Genomic DNA, 19,832 nt, shown 5'->3' with positions numbered 1-19,832 from the left:
CAAATGCCCCGAAGTCGTGCCATCCAAGGGACTCGATATTTCAGCCATAACTGCAGCGGGCACATGTGTAGTATACCCAGTTAGCACACCGCTGCTGATGCTGCCATGAGTTCCAGCAGCCTCTAAAATTCCTTAAACAATGCATCTCCACAAAGTTGAAACAAACTCCCAGATATGTTATTGACTGACTCAGGGTGAGAATGCTCTTCTGCATGTTGACACATAGCCCTAGGGAATCCAAGTGATGAAGGAGAGTGTCTATATGGCTGACTAGCGTGTCCTGTCATTTGAGCTAAAATCAGCCCATCATCCAGATAGTTGAGAATGCTGCTCACTCTGAGGGGGGAAAGTGCTGCATCTATGCACTTCGAGTTTGTGTGAGGCTAAAGCCAGCCCAAACAGAAGAACAGAATACTGGTACGCCATGCCCTCGAAGGCAAACCTCAGAAAGCGTCTGTGATGTGGTGTTATCTGAATGTGAAAGTATGCATCCTTTAAATCCACGGACGCAAACCAGGGTGAATTTGCACCAGGATCTGATTCAGTGTTATCATCCTGAATGGACACTTGCAAAGCACTGATATCAGAGATCAAGGCCTGAGATCAAGGATCGGGCGGAATCCCCCATCTTTCTTGGGTACCACGAAATAGCAGCTGTAAAACCCGCTCTCCAGCTCGCTCCAGCTATTCGAGCAGGCTGCATAACTCTTGTCTCAGAACTGGGGCATTTCGGCGTCTGAAAGTTGCGTATGGTGGTAAAGTTGGTGTGTAAATGTAAATTTCTGACTAATTTTTTGCACTTTTGATGTTATTTCTAGCGTGAAATCAGTATTACAGTAAATATTTGATTAGTTATCACCAAAACTCATATAGATCATTAAACCGTTACCTGCCTCAGAAACCTGTCCAAAATCAGTTTCACAGGGTGCCTCCTTGCAAAAGCTCTGAGTGATAAGGCTGCGAGGCAGCAAGTCAGCTGCCTAGGCTTTCGAAGGCATCCTAGAAGTCTCAAGTAGCGTATTTATAAGTATATTTTAAACTAAATCTAGTTCCTACGTTATTTTTCTATACATTGACTCACCAGGTCTCTAACCTGCAATATTCACTTTAAAATTACATACAAGATCAGGGAAAGATTCCATGGTTGTATCTTTAACAATGATCAATCATAACAATAAAAAGGGTAGGGCAGGGTTAAAAATACAACTTTCTCTTAAATCAAGCAAAATTGTATTGACTATACTACGGTCACAAAATAAATGGGCAGCTGTTTCTTCAACAAGACCACAAAATCAGCAAGTTCTATCAAGATATTTAAAGATAGATTAATTAAAAAAAAAAATAAAAATCCACTGGTAAAAAAAAAAAAAAAATTTGAGGAATTTATTGCTAAATAATTTCTGGAAATATCACTTTCTTTTTAAGTGTCGAACTTTTTCTTAAGTGAAAGATGGACTTAAGTTTCTACTTTTACAGATTACTACCCTTTGTGTTTCAATAAAATGTTTGACATTATGGAAAAGCAAAATACATAAAGTATTGTGTGAGGGGGAAAAAAGGAAAAAAATTATCAACACAGGGAACAACTTCATACATTAAAACAAATAACTTAACATTCTTGGAGACAAGGTGGTTTAATTTCTAATATCTTTTTATGTTTTTCTTGTAATCTCATTACCTCAAAATCAGAGAAGACAAACTCAAAACTGAGTGGCTATTCAAGCTAATGTAGTTTATGGACACACGTTTAAATGCTGTGCATATATACAAAGAAAATCATTTCACTCCAGTGCCCCTGTGTATGTATGGGGAACTTCACATTTTCACAAACCTGTTCCTAAATGAAAAAAAAAAAAAAGGTCTTGATTTTCCTGTGATAACGAGGCACACAATGTGTTGAGGCATGAACGGAATCAAGAAATAAAAGACCAAACAAAAAGTTAAATAGACACCCCTCCTCTGGTTATACACAAGAATACACAAGCAGTAATTTTACAGTATCAACATGATGGAAAGAAATTTCACACAGCCTTACTCTTAAATCAACTCAGAATGAAGTCTTTCCATTTTTAATCTCTAGTCTCTTTTTTGAAGCATTTAAAGAAAAATGCTATTTACAAAATCATACTTCTGACACCATGAAGATTCAATAACTGGAGATAGTTTCTTTGTAATGTATGCTTTATCCTTTCATTTAAATGTTAGCAAAAGAAAAAAGTAAGTAATATTTACAAGGGAAAACTCCAAATCTTAATTACTTATGTGAGTCGCAGTGACCAATGTGCACGTTTGCTGTATTCCATTCCAACTAAAGAAGCAGATGAGTTGATTTTTTCAAATGGCTGAATATGCACTACTAATGCACACACACACACAGCAAAGTAACTGGAATTTGTTGATTCAGAGTTGTTGGTGTAAAGCAGAGTCGCCGTGGCAACAGATAGACGTTAAACAGCGCTCAAGTCCCTCCCTATGGGATCTCACATTGGGCTGAGAAGAGTTCAGTCTTATATGAGATTGCTTTCATTTAATCCACTTTGACCACGCTGTAGATCTTGGTGACAAACCAAAAGCAGGCAAAGAATCCAATTGTACCTGTAGGCAAAAATACACAAGAGATCCAGATTACTAAAACACTCCACACTTTTACCATTACTGTTGTCCCCCCAGTCAAAACAGCACATAAAGACGGTCTACAAACATCAAATATTTGAAGCAAAACATCCCACAATTTTACAGACCATTATACCCATCAGTTTACTAAAAAATGAATAAATAAAACTCAAAGCACTGATTGTGAAGAAGTGGCTACAGATATTTTTTTTTTAAGTCCAGTTTGGCTTGTAACAGCAAATAAGCATCTTTTTCATGTACTCTTTTACTTGTCTCTTGATTAAAGAAAAAAAAAGAAAAAAAAAGAAAGAAAATCGGCAACGATTATCAGAATTGACCCACAATCAAACAAATCTGAATCGGTCATGAAAAATAAAGGTTGGTGCACCAATACTTAGATGTATTAAAATGTATGCATTATTATTATTAATATATTCAAATAATCCAACTCTAATTGAAATTAAAATGCTAACAAAGACATAAAATCAAGATATAAAATGAACTATTCCATCCCCTCAACCCGAAATAATAATGATTATTTTTATTAAAGAACATAGTTCTTGAACTTTCTGGAATCGTGAAGTTTTAATAAATTCTGGTTAATTAATTTCAATGTATTGATATTTCCAGTTTCTGTCATTACAAAAAGTTTGAAAACAAGCAACTTTTTCATAATTAAAACAGAAATACTGGAAAAATATATAGAGAAATATATGGAAATACAAAAAAATACTTAGAAGTGGATGTTATGACCAAATTATTTCACCACAATATCTGTAATTTTCTATTATGGTAATGACACATATCATGACCTAGCAATATTATCTGTAAAGCTACTTTGAAGTTTTATCTATTGTGAAAAGTGCTATGCAATTTTTCATGAAAACTGCTTGACGAAATTCCATGATTCCAGTTTACCAGTTCATGTTTTCTGTTGGAAAATGTATGTGCGAAATCCAGTCATTCTAATAGGAATACATGTGATTAGGATTTTCACTCATTTTCACTCAAGTTTCTCACATGAATTGGCGCCATTGACCAACAGAAAGCTGTTTGGTTTGAAAATGACTTCTGTGTAAGCTGTCTCTGACAATGGATTTCTTTTGCCCACAAAATATGGCCGGAGTTTTGCTAGTGACTGCACTTTAACTCTACACACATACAGACCTGTGAAGAGGAAGAAGATGAGTGCCATGATCATGGTGTAGCCGAAGTAAAGAATGGTGCTGGCGAGTCCACTGATCTGCAGTTTAGAGAAGAAGTAATGGATGGCATAGACCAGGAAATAAACAGCTGTGAATCCGCTGGTGAGGAAGGAGCGCCACTGCCAGTGATAGTCCTGAAAAAGGATATACACAAAACAAATTAATAAATAATAATAAAAAAGACCAGATTCTCCAAAATATGCATATTGTCACGTGTGTATGCTGTGTGAACTCTTACCTCAGCACACAGGTGGAAGTAGCAGAGCAGGATGGTGGCCTCAGAACAGGTGATGACCAGGATGATAAAGACCAGGAAGAGGAAGCCAAACATATAGTACATCTGATGAGACCTGCAATATCAATAGTTTACACAATATTTAAATAAAAGCTCAAATTTAAGACTTTTTAAGACCTTTGAATTTTTGAACAGTCACTTGCTCCGTTCCTGAATGAATCAGCTTTTTAAACCAATCGACTAAATGAATGATTCAGTGACTTGCCACCATCGCTTTAAATAATTCAATATTTCTATATTCAGAACTTATTTTAAAACATTCATCACATAAAATTGTTATTATAAATTTAAATGCTATTATGTCACCTCTGAGCCTCATCAAACAGTCTGTAAATATACCTAAATGCCACTTTTGTGTTCTTCTGTGCCACGTCTGTAGTGCAAAGATTAATTTTTTTGATACTGATTTAATTTGATTAGTAACTTATGCTTCCTGATTGTGCCTTATTATTGTAATTGTTTGTTTTGTTGTTATTGATTTAATTTTATTGTTTATTTATGTTTTTTGATTGTGTGTTTTTGATCTCGATGCCTAAAAAAACATATGGTTTAGACAGAGGAAACATGAAATAAGTTTAATGTTACAGATTAATAAAGGTTTTAAATAATAAAAAATATAAACTTTCGTCTAAAAGTTACCTCAACTTGGAGTTCCCCCAGTGAATTTTCATTTCCATCACTGACACTATCCATAGTTTAACCATGGTATTTTTTAGTAAATCTATGGTTATACAAATGGTTGTCAATATGGAAAAAAAAAACCTTGGTTACTACACTTTTACTATAGTAAAACCATGGTTAATTAAGTGAAAACTACCAATTATTAATTGTAACCTATTATCAATCAACAATTAATTAAATATATTTCACTGTCTTAACTGTTTACATTCTGATAATGCATTATCTTCTTGTTGATCCATCAGTTCACATTTATAACTCCACTCCGCGTGTTTGCAGCGTAAAAACATGGGTTGATTCTCACATTGGTCTGATCACAAACAGCAGCTCTACCAGCAGGAGGCGCTTTTGAAGCGATAGAAATACAGCGGTTTCCCCGCTAACAGCAGAACACGAAGCAGCACAGACTTTGACACGAGCAGCACTCATATTTTATTTAATAAATTCATCACCTTTTGAAATTTATTTGTCACATTCAGCCATATCGCAATTCTTGTCCCCAAATTTAAGACCTCTTGAAATCATAATTAAGACTTAAGCCTTTTTATGGCCTTTGATACAACTAAATGTAAGACTTTTTAAGGACCCGTGGAAACCGTGTTTTGTAAGCACTGGAAGTGGAATCATAGTAACCGTTAATCATCAGCACTAACCAAATGCTGTTGAGGATGAAGAACAGCTGGATGAAGATGCAGCCGAATGGCAGGATTCCACCCATGACAATGCCAGGAAGAGGTTTGGTGTAGAAGGACTGCTCTGGAATCTGTCTGGGGATCTGATTGGTCCGCACAGGATGTTCAATGCCCTGAAATAAAACCAAAATTACAAACATATTTAACTATAAGAAAGAGAAACGGGGATAATTTGATTATTTGACACAAAACAAAATGAAGTTTTAAAAAAGGCTTTTGGGAAACCATTTGTAAGTAAAGAAAGCTTACGCTCTTCTTAAAACCGAAGTATGCTCCAATAAAGGTGAGGGGCACTGAGATACAGAACCACAGAGCCAGGATGGCCACCAGAGTGCCAAAGGGCATGGCAGCTGATGAACCCTCGCCCCACAAAATCAGATTCATTACGAAAAAATCAGCAAACACCACTCTGAAAAAACATGTATTATTCATTTATTATTATTATTAACATACAGTTATTATTCACAACAAATCATATTTAAGCTACACTTCAACGCACAAGACTTCAAAGGGCAAAATGGCCCAAATCTTCCACTAACTGTTACATTTAACTGCTTAATGAAATGAAATTTCAATTCAAAGAAATTCTGTATTTCTCCATTTACCCACCCTGGACAAAGAAATGCTGTCAGCAGAACATTGGTCTTCCACTTCTCCCCACCGAAGGCTGGAATGAGAGAGAGAGAGAGAGAGAGAGAGAGAGAGAGAGAGAGAGAAAGAGAGAGACCAGTTCACCTCACATTTAAACAAGATTACAAAACAAATATTAAATCACAAAGAGAAACTACAGTCAATGTAATACAGTTGTAATACATCAGTACATCAGCCTCTACAGTAAGATATTTAAAAATACAAAATTCATTCACTTAAATCATTTGTATTGTTTTCTTGTTCTTTATTACTGACTTCAAAGCAGTTGTTAGAATTAATTAAACTCGTTAACATTCTTTTTGTTATCACCTCTAGATTCAAACATTCTTCACAATTTTTTTTTTTTTCAGTCGAAAGAGAACAGTTACAATCTCCTCTTCCATTGCACAGGGTGTTGGGGTAATATTAGATGTGCATTCATAGATACTTATAAAAAATTACCCAAATAGTACACCATCTATTTCACATTTAGCATACTGTGTTTAACATAGTATTTTTTCAGATTTTGAGAGCACTAATTGCCATTTCATTTAGGATTTGGGGTGCAATGTATGTCCTCTTATGATTCTATGAGATGGTTGCACTATTGTGAGCCAAGCGATGAGAAACACAGAAGTCATAAGTCACTGGGATACTTCCTAGAACTTACTACAATCCTGCGCATCAAGTTTGGTGGTTGATGGACAAATAAAATTAAATGGGGTAACACTTTACAATAACATAACATAAACTAAGCATGAACAAAACTCCTACAGCATTTATTATTTATAGCTAATGTTAATTTCAACAGTTACTAATACATTATTAAATTAAATTGTTTTATTTGTTAAAATTAGTTTGTGTTTTTTGAAATTAGTTGATGAAAAAATTAATAACTGAATCTTTAACATTAACAAAGATTAAAAAATACTGAATGAACAATGAACAAATGTATTGTTCATTGTTAATTCATGTTAGTTAATACATTAACTAATGTAAACAAATGACACCTTATTGTAAAGTGTTACCAAAAATGGCTGTTGTAACGATTGAAACGTAAATTCCTAAGTCTCCATGATTCAGTTTCTAATCGGAGAGGAAAGACTGAGAGAAGATCAAAGGGGGCAATTAAATGTGTCATATGAATGACGTTAAAACGCTCTCATTGTATTCTGCACGAGCTGTAGAACACAAGTAAAGCAAAAAAGCAGCAGGGGTGGGTAGGCCTGCCTGTTCCTGTAAATGGCTCCTCTGACACTAATTAAATCTAACGAACTGCAGACAGCCCTAATGGAGGGAGGAACAGAGACCAAAGGTCAGTCCTCTGCGGCGTACTTACATTTGTAGTAGCGGGCAGCCACATAACCAGCTGGAGTACCCAGGAGCACCCACAACACCACTGCACACGTCATCAGAGCCCCACGATTGGCAGGTGACAGGAAACCCAAACAGGCAAAAACTACAGAGGGAAAACATGTGGTCAAGTTCAGGGTTGCAAGAATTCAAAATTTTGACATAACTTCAATCAAAACCTCAACAAAATTCTACATATTGTATTTTAGATGCAGCGAATGTAATAGAGCTCCAAACTAACTTTTAATGTAATGTAATTTTGGTAACATTTTTAATCATTTATCATAAATTTGTCCAAAAATCTCACTACATTGGTCAAACAGCATTTTATAAAAATATTTTTTTTTTATTCTTAGCGTTTCTCTCTCAACAATTTAATGATCACATGACATTGTTAGGTTTTTAACACTGCTATTTTTAAATTGTTTTTATGCCTGCAGCCTGCTTATGGTTTTTAAATGTGTATATTAATGTCTAATTTTCACGAAAGATTAAAAGTATGGGGTTGGTAAGATTTATTAATGATATTGAAAGATCTCTTCTATTTACCAAGGATCAATTTAATTAAATACACAGTAAAAACAGCACTATTGTGAAATATTATTACAATTTAAAATAATAAAATTTTATTTTATTATAAATTCAAAGCTGAATTTCAGCAATCATTACACCAATCAAAGTACTACATTCCCTTTTCAATGGTAGTATACTTTTATTTTTATTTTAATGGCAAAGACAAATTTCTAAAGCAAACTAAGAAAACTACTTTTTGACCTGGTACTGGTCTTTTTCTAACAATCAGGGCTTGAATTTTCCTCGATTGCTCAGCTCTCCATACACTTACAGAGAGTAACAAACGTCATGATGAAGATCTGAGTCCCAGAGCCCAGGAACACAGACAGCAGCATGCCTTTCCTGGGAGGCCTGAAGACATCTCCGTGAACAAGCTTCCAGCCAAATTCCTCCTGGGCATCCTCCTGGAAAAGATGGAGAGGAAAAGCGAGGTTTTAATAATAGCAGGAGCTAACGGAACCCCGTTCAGGCGTGGGTTTGGGTCTACATCCCAATTACAGCTAACGGAGATCAAAGGAAAGACGCCGGCTGCTGCTCAGACCAATGATACACTGTGTCACTCTCAGTCTGTCCTTAATGAGTCTGATCTGTCAGGACGGGGGAGGGGCCATGGTGAAACAGGAAAGAGAGAACACGTAAAAGCAACAGATGGGTGCATCACGCCTGACCCTGTGTGACCCCGAAACCTGAATGGGAGGGGCCAAATATAGGATATATACAGAGATCTGAATGCGAAGTGTGTATTTAAAGGGATACTCCACCCCAAAATGAAAATTTTGTCATTAATCACTTATCCCCATGTCGTTCCAAACCCGTAAAAGCTCTGTTCATTTTTGTAACACAATTTAAGATATTTTGGATGAAAACCTGGAGGCTTGAGATTGTCCCATAGACTGCCAAATAAATAACAGTGTCAAGGTCCAGAAAAGGTATGAAAGTCTTATTCAGAATACTCCATCTGCAATCTGGGTTATATGAAGTGACTTGAACACTTTTTGTAAGCGAAGAAAACAAAAATAACGACTTTATTCAATTCCTTTGTCAGCAGTCTCCTCTGTGTCTCTCCACAAGGATGCACTGTTTTCTTTCAAATCAAAGTTAAAAACACGTAGAAACAGCGCATCCTTGTGGTGTGGATGATACAGAAGAGCATACACAGCATACGGTGGTATGGAGAGACTGTTGACAAAGGAATTGTTGAATAAAGTCATTTTTTTTTTCTTCACTTACAAAAAGTGTTCCCGTCGCTTCATATAACCTAGATTGCACGTCTAGAATGCCGCATCATTTGAAAGCAGGTGATGGCGATTTAGCGGTAATCAAGGAACCAGATTTACTGACTAGATGCGCATGATCATATCGTTAGATATATCGCCCAGCCCTACCTTGACACTGTACTTGGCAGTCTATGGGACAGTCACAGACCTCCCGGTTTTCATCCAAAATATCTTAAATTGTGTTCTGAAGACGAATTAAGCTTTTACGGGTTTGGAACGAAATGGAGGTAAGTGATTAATAACAAAATTTTCATTTTGGGGTGGAGTATCCCTTTAAGGTGACTCGTATCAAGGGTGATGGCAGTGTGTGTGCACTTGTCTCTCCACATCAGTGTGACCCTCATTGTTGGCAGCAGACAACCCAGACCACAACCATAAGTGACATACATCAACACACATTCTGTAAATTATGCTCGTTAAACTACAAACCAAACACACCGAGTGTCACACATTCACACACACACACATGCAAACATAAACATGGTCTATTATGTGGTAGGGCTGGGCCATATGGGTTAACATTCATATCTGTATTTTTTGGCCGATTTGCGATATATGGTACATATCACTGAATTTTTGTTTTTGTATTTGGATTAAAAAATTCTGTATTTAATACATTTCACTTACCGTCCAATGTTGTCCAACAAAACAATACATATTAAAGGCTATGAAAACAAATAAAGTTAATGTAACCATGTAAGCCTTTATATTATGTGCAAAAAAGGGTTAAAATCACATTTCATTCTAACATTGCAATCTAAAAACAAAAATAAGGCCTTTAAAGCAGAAGTTAAATTCACTAAACTAAAAAATGAAAATAAAAGAGAACAAAAGCAGAGAGTTGTGTTAGGTTATTTTGATTACCCTATTACAGTTACTTTATAGTTAGTGCCATCAGAAAAAATAGACTTACTTGTAGGTTTAAAATTCTACCTTTATTGTCCAACTACAAATATTTCAGCTAAATGTATATTTTAGTCAGAAATATTGCGCTCCTATTTAATTGATCCCTGTCTCTTTGGCAGGCACTCATTTACAGATGTCTGTGACGTTTAGTAGAAAGCTCATGCACTTCTGACAGAATAATGGAAATATTTCCATGGCTTTCTAACATTTACAGATGGAGAATATACCTGTGAAATGTAAGTTATGCATTCAGGAAGACAGCACACCTCAAACACATTAAACAGCGTGAGTAGCCTAGCGTCTAGCATCTGACGGGCCGAGCCGCTTAAACTAATATGCAAAACGAAACTATAAACTATGCCTTACCAGTTTTTAAAGGCCTTAATAAGAAGCTTGTCACGTTTAGTACAAATTGGATTATGCACTTTCTGAGCTGAACTCACCACAGAGTCCATCTGGTTGTATCGGGCGATGTCTTTATGGAGTGTTCGGAGCATGATCATAGCAACCATCCCAGAGAGGAAGAGTACGATGACCAAAGAGTTCATGATACTGGTGGCAGAAAACAGAACATATTAGCATGTGCGTTTTATTTGCTGAACTACATCATGGGTTTATTAGGATATATGGACCCTGAGCCAAATGACACACTCAGTCCCTGCAATCCAGCTTTGGTGACGTAACGCCAGGGGTCCACAACCTTCATGCTTAACTAGAGAGGAGATTATTAATCATCATCATCATTATTATAAATAATATTTCTGTTTTATTATTTAAATTACACAATTTACTTAAATGAGAAATATATTACTATATTTACTGTAATAATACTATTGTACTATAAAATAAAAAGTAGTATTTAACATAATAATAACAACTATTATTCAAAATATATTTATCTTTATATTTAATTTTTTTAAAATTAAAACAAAGAAATACGTTACTACTGCAATAATACTATTTACTTTTTACACAACTAGTACTGTATGAATATAATTTAAATAAAAAGAATAGGAAAGTATTTAATAAGAAAAATAATATCAATAATATAATATTACAGAAAAACAGGAAAATGACTAATAATAATTCATATAAATTATCTAAAAATTTTTGCTTTCAAGCGGTAAAATATAAAGGTTTTATTTTGGCAGGAAACCACTGGGAGGTCTTAAAGCTTCTCTTTTGTTGACAACAGATTTTTAAATGCTTCTCATTATTCATCAAATTTGGGAAGATGGTTGGCATGCTGCGTTTTCAAATGCAGATTCCAAGACACTGAACACACCAGATCACGAGCATCACTTTGCACCAAGCAATGTTCAGTTATTGGCCAGCTGGTAACCATCACAGTTTCATGTACCCACCAATGCAATTCTTTTACTCTTGCATTTGCCACTGGTCAAGTGTTTTTGGACCCTGGTTGGAGGTGTTCTGCAGAGAGCCACTAGATGGCGCCGCTAGCTCATATAGCAGGGATCTCCAACCCTGCTCCTGGAGAGCTACAGTCCTGCAAACTTCAGTTCTAACACAACTGTCTGTAATTATCAAGTAGCCCTGAACACCTTGATTAGCTGGTTCAGGTGTGTTTGATTGGGGTTGGAGCTGAAATCTGTAGGACTGTAGCTCTCAAGGAGCATATAAAATATATATATATTTTTTTAATTTTTGGAATTCACATGGGTCATAATTCAGGTCAACCCCGCCACACTGGTGGGTAGTTTGCTGTAAAGCCCACACCAATGTGAGCTTTGCAAAGGATGCATCTATAGTGCACAGCAAAGGGGGAGTTTATGAGAATGCATGTTCACATTGAGTGTGTCATTTTGGAACAGGGCAATAGGATGTGTGTAGTGTGTGATATGTGCCTTCACCTAAACCACTGAATGTTGGTGTGTGGCATAGACTCAAGGATATAATCCCATCTAGAGGCCCAGCGAATCTGTTTGTCCTCCTGCAAACACCAAACCAGCAGTTATACAGAAAAACCAAGAGCTCTGCAGAAATACTGATATAATAAATCACTTTACAGCAGGGATCTACAATTCTTACAGGCTAAAGGTCTCCTTGGTTGATAGTGAGACAGAGCACAGACACTTACATATTGTATAACATTGATTGTTGCATTGTAGGCCTGGTCTATAACAACATGTATATAATCCTAAATTAATACATTTACACAGTTATGAGGTTTAGATTGCAAAGCATTTGAAAAGCTAATTTTAAATGTAATGATAATTTTATTTTTCATGCATCTAGCATGGGATAAACAATGATGCTTTTGCTCTGATTTGGATGAAGTTCATGTAATATGGTATTTTATAAAAAAAATATTCCACAAAAGTAAATTATATTTCTAATTGGCAGATACCCTGCAGGAAACCCCTGCTTTACAAAAAAATGGCATGGTACCAGTATGCCACCTTGTGGAAAAACACAGAATAATACTTCTCACTTAGAAATTAAGAGGAAGAAAAAAGTAAATAATTTAGGTTTATATGTATATAAACTACTATAAAAAAAATGGAAGACACTTTGATTCAGTTCAGAGAAATATAAATTCACCCCAAAATGTAAATTCTGTCATTTACTCACCCTCAAGTTCCAATCTGTCTTTCGTTGATCTTCAGAACACAAATTAAGACATTTTAAACATTAAAATTAAATGTTTTCAGGATAAATAACCAGTGGACAAATATTGCAGACATTACGCTTAGGAAATTGAGAGAAGCAGAAATCATAATCACAATATTTATCTGAACAGAACTGGCACTGAGTTAACTGAAGCTGACTAATGACACTACTGTCTTTTAGAGCTGCTTTACAACAGAATCTGAACTGTTCCCAAATGAGTTTCCATAACTGATTCTGCTATTTTCATGTTTATCACTGTGAAGCTGTTTTGACACAATCTGTTTTGCATAAAGTGCTATAGAAGTAAAGGGGACTTGACTTTACATTTTTTATATTTTCTTAACATTTTTGTGCATACATTGAAAGCCTAAGAAATCAACATTTTTAAGCTTCAAAAGGTTATGAAGACATCTTTAAATAAATCCATATGAACTGAATGATTAACCCAAATCTTGCAAAGACATCTCTTTCTAAAATGAACAGATTTAATTTAGCCTTCTATTCAACATATAACACACATACTGTACATAGAGCACATTAAATGTTAAATGGAGGCCCAAACATGCCTGCTTGACGCATGAGAACAAAAATCACTTACATGCTCTATATTTGTGCGCTACTCAATGTTTATATGTGAACATTGAAAAAAAAAACTAAATTAAAATCTAAAGTGATTGTCTCTGTTCAATAAACTTGGATTTTCATGGGTTACATTTACAATGTACTTTTTGAAGCTTGAAAATGTTGATTGTCTAGACTTAAAAGACAATAGATTAAAAAAAAAAAAATCAACAAAAATGATTGAGAGAGATTAATAAAAATATCTTCATTTCTGTTCCAAAGATAAACAAAAATCAAATGGGTTGGGAATAACATTCGGGTGAGTAAATGAGGACAGAATTTTCATTTTAAGATAAACTTACAATTTAAGGCTGATATGGAAGTATCTTAATCACTAACCACAAACTTGACGGAGTAAGTGTAGGGAATCTTGACTTCTCCATTGAACTTGTTGTTCAGACTCATGGGAGGTCCTTTGCAGTCTGGTTTCTCCATGTTGGTGTGTTTATAGCTTTAAAAAGACATAGTCCATATTTACATATTAAATCCAATATATGCTCAATTTGACAATTAACTATTTAAATATACTGTGCTTTTTTAAATTCAATCTTAAAGGGATACTCCACCCCAAAATAAATATTTTGTTATTAATCGTCGCTTCATATAAACCAGATTGCACGTCTGATGGCAGATGGAGTATTCTGACGACGACTTTCATACCTTTTCTGGACCTTGACACTGTTATTTATTTGGCAGTTTATGGGACAGTCTCAAGCCTCCAGGTTTTCATCCAAAATATCTTAAATTGTGTTCCGAAGACGAACTGAGCTTTTACGGGTTTGGAACGACATGGGGGTAAGTGATTAATGTGGAGTATCCCTTCAATCAGCTAAATGGCACCATTCTCTGCTGCCTTATTATTGATTCGAATTGATTAAAGAACCTCAAATACCTTTTGGGCTCTAATTTAGCTGCAACCAGTCTGGCACCAGCAGCCTCGTTCTCCACCACGTGGTAGAAAATGGTGATGTCCACATGGTTGAAGATGTAGAAGGTGTCTTTGTCATTGAAGTCAGCCTGCATGAAAATGACCACTGCTTGAACACCTAACATTAAACCGAACACTCATATGACCTTGGAAAGGCGGGTAAGTGTCACTCACACTGACCACGCAGGCATCTTTGGCCCGTCCCGTATCTGTGACATAGCAACCAATGGGGAAACCTGGATTACAGAACTTCTGATTGTCCTCCACATCGTAACACCAGGTCACCGGCATATTATCGACAATCCTGAGAGAGTCAAATAAGTGATGAGATGCTATGCTTCATTGTAGTGCTGTGTTACAGTACAGAGAGGGACTGAGTGACTGCCTCACCAGTGGTGTTGGTAATTGAGGAGCATTCCCTTCTTCAGAAAGTCCAGTTTGGCTTTTTCCTCTGCTTTTTCTGTGTTGTAAGATTTAAGACAGACTCTCTGGCACTCCAAATTCTTCTTGAAGAAAAACTAGAAGAAAAACATTCATTATTAAGGTGTTTTAGCACCATTTGCCTTTAATACAGCTGCAAACCTTCTTAAAATAGATTTATACAACTTCTGAATGTACAGATGAATGTTGTCTATCCGAACATCTGCCAGTTGTTTCAGAGATGTTTGATGAGGCAATTTGCTTCTCACTCTTCTCTCCAAAACTGCCCAGTGTAGTCTGATAATATTCGTCCAGGTCCAGGTTTTATGATCATGACACCATACTTTTTTGACATTTTAGGATTGGTGTCTGTGATTAAAGTTTTATTATGGATGCTGGCTTTGTGAAGTTCTCTGTGGTTGGATTTTGTGGAAACATGGTCTCCAAAGTGAATACTGAGGTTTGCTGTCATTTTGCTGCAGTAGCTCTGTGTTGTTTGGACACAATCCTACTTTAAGGGATAGTTCACCCACAAATGAAACTTTGATGTTTATCTGCTTACCCCCAGGGCATCCAAGATGCAGGTGACTGTTTCTTCAATAGAACACAAACTGAGATTTTTAACTGAAACCGTTGCAGTCTGTCAGTCGTACAATGTCAGTGGAGGGGAATCACAGTTTTGAGAATCATTGATGATACATTGATGTGTAAAGACACAAAACAATCGGTCGGTGCAAGAAACTGATCAGTATTTATATCGTTTTTTACCTCCGATTTTCACTGCAATGTCTGAACTGTCCTGAGTGCGTTTGCGTCTTCTTCTTCTTACTTTACAGCAGATCGCAGACTTATAAGTGCATTACCGCCATCTCTCTCTCAAGTGGACCATTGACACTCACAACTGAGATTGTAGATAGAGTGTCAATGGTCCATTTGAGAGATAGGTGGCGGTAATGCACTTATAAGTCTGCAATCTGACAACGACGTCTCATGCTGAAGAAGATGAGAACGCGCTTAGGACAGTATAGACATTGCGGTGAAAATCAGGGGTAAATAACTGTATAAATACTGTTCAGTTTCTTCTGCACAGACTAATCGTTTTGTGTCTTTACCAAGCGGTCACCTCCCGCTCCCTCTCTTGAAACCAACACGGAAGAGACTAAAACTGCAATTCATCGACTGGCCGCTGGAGGCTGGCTCCAAAAGGAACTCAATCTCTTAGACTCCCCAATGTAAAATCCCCAACTTTACAGCAGAAAAAACTGAGTGACAGGTGGATTGCCGCTGCTGACACTGCAGTCGCACTAGGTGGGTGTGGCTTCAGCAACCAGCTCCCGCCTTTTGCCCGTTTTCGATTATCCAGGAGTGACGCGTGGTGACGTGCTGCCAAGATGGCGATGACCGCCTCCGCCCACTTTGCGCTTCAAAAGCGCTCTTCAGGAATTTATGGGTGACGTCACGGACACTATGTCCATGTTTTTATACAGTCTATGGTCTTTACACATCAGTGTATCATCAATGACTCTCAAAGCCGTGATTCTCATCCACTGACATTAAAATGACTGACAGACTGCAATGATTTCAGTTAAAAATCTCTGTTTGTGTTCTACTGAAGAAACAAAGTCACCTACATCTTGGATGCCCTGGGGGTAAGCAGATAAACATCAAATTTTCATTTTTGGGTGAACTATCCCTTTGTTTGATGGTCCCTGTCATTCACTTTCGCTGACAACTTTTCTTCACTGATGACTTTTGTATGTTGCACTCAGGGTATACATTATATCACTTCATGCATTCCCAAGGGATTGAACCCATGGCTCTGGCATTGCTAGTGCCAAACTCTGACCTACAAGAACGTTATGTAATATACCTTATACGGGGACGGCTCAATTCTTTCTCCAAACAGCACCTGACCCAAGTTCTCAGATGGACGCTTCTCAGGCTCATCAGCACAAAAATCAAACCTGAAAGAATAAAAATAATCAAGTATTAATCAGAAATAATCAAAAACCTCAGCAAAAAAAGCACTTCATATACGGATTTCGTTTAACAATTTATGACATGACAGATTAAAAAATACTGACAGTTGACTACTGGGTGTTTGTGTGGGCATTAAAAGTATGCACAGGTTTTCAAAAATTTAATTGTTAATTTAATTTAACCTAAACATAAACAACAAACATATATGGACCACAGAGCCTTTTTTTGTATCACTGAAAAAAAAGGACCGGTACAGTTTGCAGCAATGATGCTTCTGTAGCATCTCAAAAGCTTCTCTGTGAGCATATCCTTACACATGTCTAGAAAACTTGATTTTGAGGCCTCTGAGAAATTCAGGACTTAAAGTTCACCCAAAAATGAGAATTATTTCTTCTATGGAACATAAAAGAATATATTTCGAGAAATGTCTCAACAGGATTCCCTTTTGCATACAGTGAAAGTCAATAGTAATAAAAACCATTTGGTTATATAAATTTTTGAAAATATCTTCTTTTGTGTTCTGTTAAATAAAGAAATGTATACAGGTTTGGAACAACGGTAACAGTAAACTGGATGAGCTATCCCTTTAATTGTAATACACATGGTGAGCAGAAAACCTTTAATAAATGGTTGGAAGTCACCAATTAAAACAAGCTCTGAAGAACAATGAACCGATAGAAGACACGGAGTTAAAAGATATGAGCAAAATAAACCGCTTAAAGATGATAAAAGGCCCTGATGATCCCGTAGTGGCTGATTTTGTGATAATGACTAACTGACAGTACATTATACTTTAAAAAAATAATTTATTAAATACCAGAGACCAGAAGACTACTGCCTAGCCAAGTTTCCTTGAGCAAAACATTTTTACATTTGCTGTTTTGGATGCATTTTATTAAAAGAAAGCTGCCATATGGGTACTTGTGTTAATTCAGACAGAACACCCTCAGAAGCTTGAGCACAGTAAGTGTAAGGCAGATTAATAATGCAAAGCATATGTCATATTGAATGTCTTGTGAGGAAGAGTAAGACCTTCCTGCCTCTATTCAAAAATACAGCGGGTGGTGTGACAGAAAGGCCTCTGTGTTAACACAATGGCATTCCCTCCTGCTCCTAAATCTCTACATTCAAACTTTCCTCCCCTCCCTCTCCAGCGTCTCTCTAGTGTATCGGCGACACCCTCGCTACATTTCATCCTCTTCAGATTTTCTCTCAAAGAGTTACTAAAGCAAAACCTGTGAGTAATAACACTAAATAATAATAAAACTAAAAACTGATTCAAATGAATAAATAGGCTACTATAACACAGCATAATTCATACTCACGCTGTGTATTCGTAGGGCAAAACAGACTCCACAGAATCCAGCCTGTTCACAAACAGCTCAATGGTTGACTGTCAAAAAGAGAAGCATCAAAGGTTATGACAATGTTGAAATGTCCACAGCAATTCCTTCTTTTTTTTCTCTCTCCTTAAAGTGTCACTCAAGTTTATATTATTTACTTCCATATAAACTGATCTGACACGCAATTACTCGTGTGAGGGCATCTTTACAGAACACATCTTTATAAATGATTAGAATCATTTTAGAAAAACAATAATCATGTCCATAGTCATCATGTCCCCAACAAAAACGTCATAGCTACTACAGTTATTGTAACTATTATAAAAACATTTAACAAGGTATATTTGAGAACACACTTGTTAACGGAGTATACTGACCCACCCTCACACGAGGATATGGAAATAAAGGGGGAACACATATCACCTGTTCAACCAGTTTACATGTGTGCATGTGTCACCAACAACCTGCTATACCCTCAAGTATAGACACACACAGATCATATTAAACAACACATGATTACATTACACAGCTCAAAAATATTATAAAGAAAATGACTTTATGACAGAACTTATAACTAGTCAATGGGATTTACCGAATTCATTCGTGAAGCACTCTTCTTCATAAACATGCATATGAAGGTACTTATAAATATTACTTGATGGTTATTCCTAATGTCCCCTTTAATGTTCTATGTAACAAAGGCATCAGTAAATGAATGCAATATTTTAAGGGAACTCTCTTTTTACAGTCAAAAGTCCAGTTTGAGAGAGATTGATGTTAATCTCTTAACTTACAGGTTCACAGACCAGTCGACTAGGAAAGTAGTCAGTTAAGGTTATGGCAGTACAAAGTTTTTGAAAGCGACGAAATTAGCAGGTCTAAGGTTAGCTGTTATCTTTATCAATACAACAGCGTTTCCACAACTGACACCCAGCAATAGCATTTCGTGCTAGCATCACGCAGCAGAGACACCGCTACAGAGAAACACTGCACATCTTTAACATTTCAATGAAAATCACTTATTACGCGTATTAATATGTATATTTACCTTGCAGTCCGGTACGTCAGTGTGTTTTTCGCTCTCTTCTTTCTCACAGAAGCTAACCGGGGCCAAACCAGGGAGATAGAAACTCACCGCGTCCCGCAACACGAAAAGCAACACAAACACAACACGGACACAGTGAAACACGGCCATTTTGCCTCGACCGACTAGTTCAGTTTTCGGTAGATATATTTACATACGTGAAATGTAGATATGCGTGTCAGAATTCAAACATTTAGTGATGTCTAAGCACCAGCGCTAGCGTAGCTGCTGCCTGCGTAGCAGCATCTGATTCCTCAGACACGTCATCGGTCACGAACAGCATGATGGGATAGTGGAGGACTCCAATGCGGAAGACAATGAAAGCATTATACATAAATCTCGAAAATGATGCCCTTTCTAAATTTGAACTGTTTGAATATAACATGCAGCATCTATTTTAAATAAAACCAATATTTCAATAATCGCATTTGCATATTTACTACTAATGAAACCTAAAGTTTTTTTTTTTTTTTTTTTTTTTTTTAGAAATGTCTTATTTATACATAGTAGGGATATAATAAAACAATATCCTGCATCTCATATTTTTATAGTTTCATAATACAGATACCACTTTAAAGCAACAAGGTTTATAAACAAAACCAC

General features: G+C 36.3%; 1 protein-coding gene across 2 annotated transcripts; it reads right to left on the bottom strand.

The window, feature by feature from the left end:
• Window positions 1-1,615: 1,615 nt before the first annotated feature.
• On the bottom strand, window positions 1,616-19,507 carry LOC109100418 (transmembrane 9 superfamily member 2). Of its 2 annotated transcripts, none has more exons than XM_042756884.1 (17): window positions 19,194-19,507; window positions 18,128-18,195; window positions 16,693-16,786; window positions 14,793-14,920; window positions 14,583-14,706; window positions 14,367-14,491; window positions 13,814-13,925; window positions 12,094-12,173; window positions 10,666-10,774; window positions 8,311-8,443; window positions 7,453-7,572; window positions 6,093-6,150; window positions 5,733-5,892; window positions 5,445-5,596; window positions 4,057-4,168; window positions 3,781-3,952; window positions 1,616-2,595 (listed from the first exon to the last, which is right to left on the bottom strand). In XM_042756884.1, the coding sequence occupies exons 1-17, from the start codon at window positions 19,338-19,340 to the stop codon at window positions 2,528-2,530; spliced, it is 1,962 nt and encodes a 653-aa protein (XP_042612818.1). In that variant the 5' UTR covers window positions 19,341-19,507; the 3' UTR covers window positions 1,616-2,527. The 2 variants fall into 2 exon arrangements, with proteins under 2 accessions (XP_042612818.1, XP_042612809.1); XM_042756875.1 differs by having other exon boundaries at window positions 14,577-14,706; window positions 19,194-19,506.
• Window positions 19,508-19,832: the final 325 nt, after the last annotated feature.

The sequence above is a fragment of the Cyprinus carpio genome, chromosome A1 (assembly GCF_018340385.1).
Source record: "Cyprinus carpio isolate SPL01 chromosome A1, ASM1834038v1, whole genome shotgun sequence".
Lineage (NCBI taxonomy): Eukaryota > Metazoa > Chordata > Actinopteri > Cypriniformes > Cyprinidae > Cyprinus > Cyprinus carpio.
Note: the sequence above shows the minus strand (reverse complement) of the source record. Positions and strands in the feature narration are given on the sequence as shown.

Excerpts from the sequence above, each read along its gene's own strand:
- LOC109100418 (XM_042756875.1), bottom strand. The coding sequence starts at position 19,340 with ATGGCCGTGTTTCACTGTGTCCGTGTTGTGTTTGTGTTGCTTTTCGTG. Across the intron at positions 8,444-10,665 it reads ACAACCAGATGGACTCTGTG|GAGGATGCCCAGGAGGAATT; the intron begins GTGAGTTCAGCT and ends CATCTTTTCCAG. Across the intron at positions 4,169-5,444 it reads TTCATCCTCAACAGCATTTG|GTCTCATCAGATGTACTATA; the intron begins GTTAGTGCTGAT and ends TTGATATTGCAG.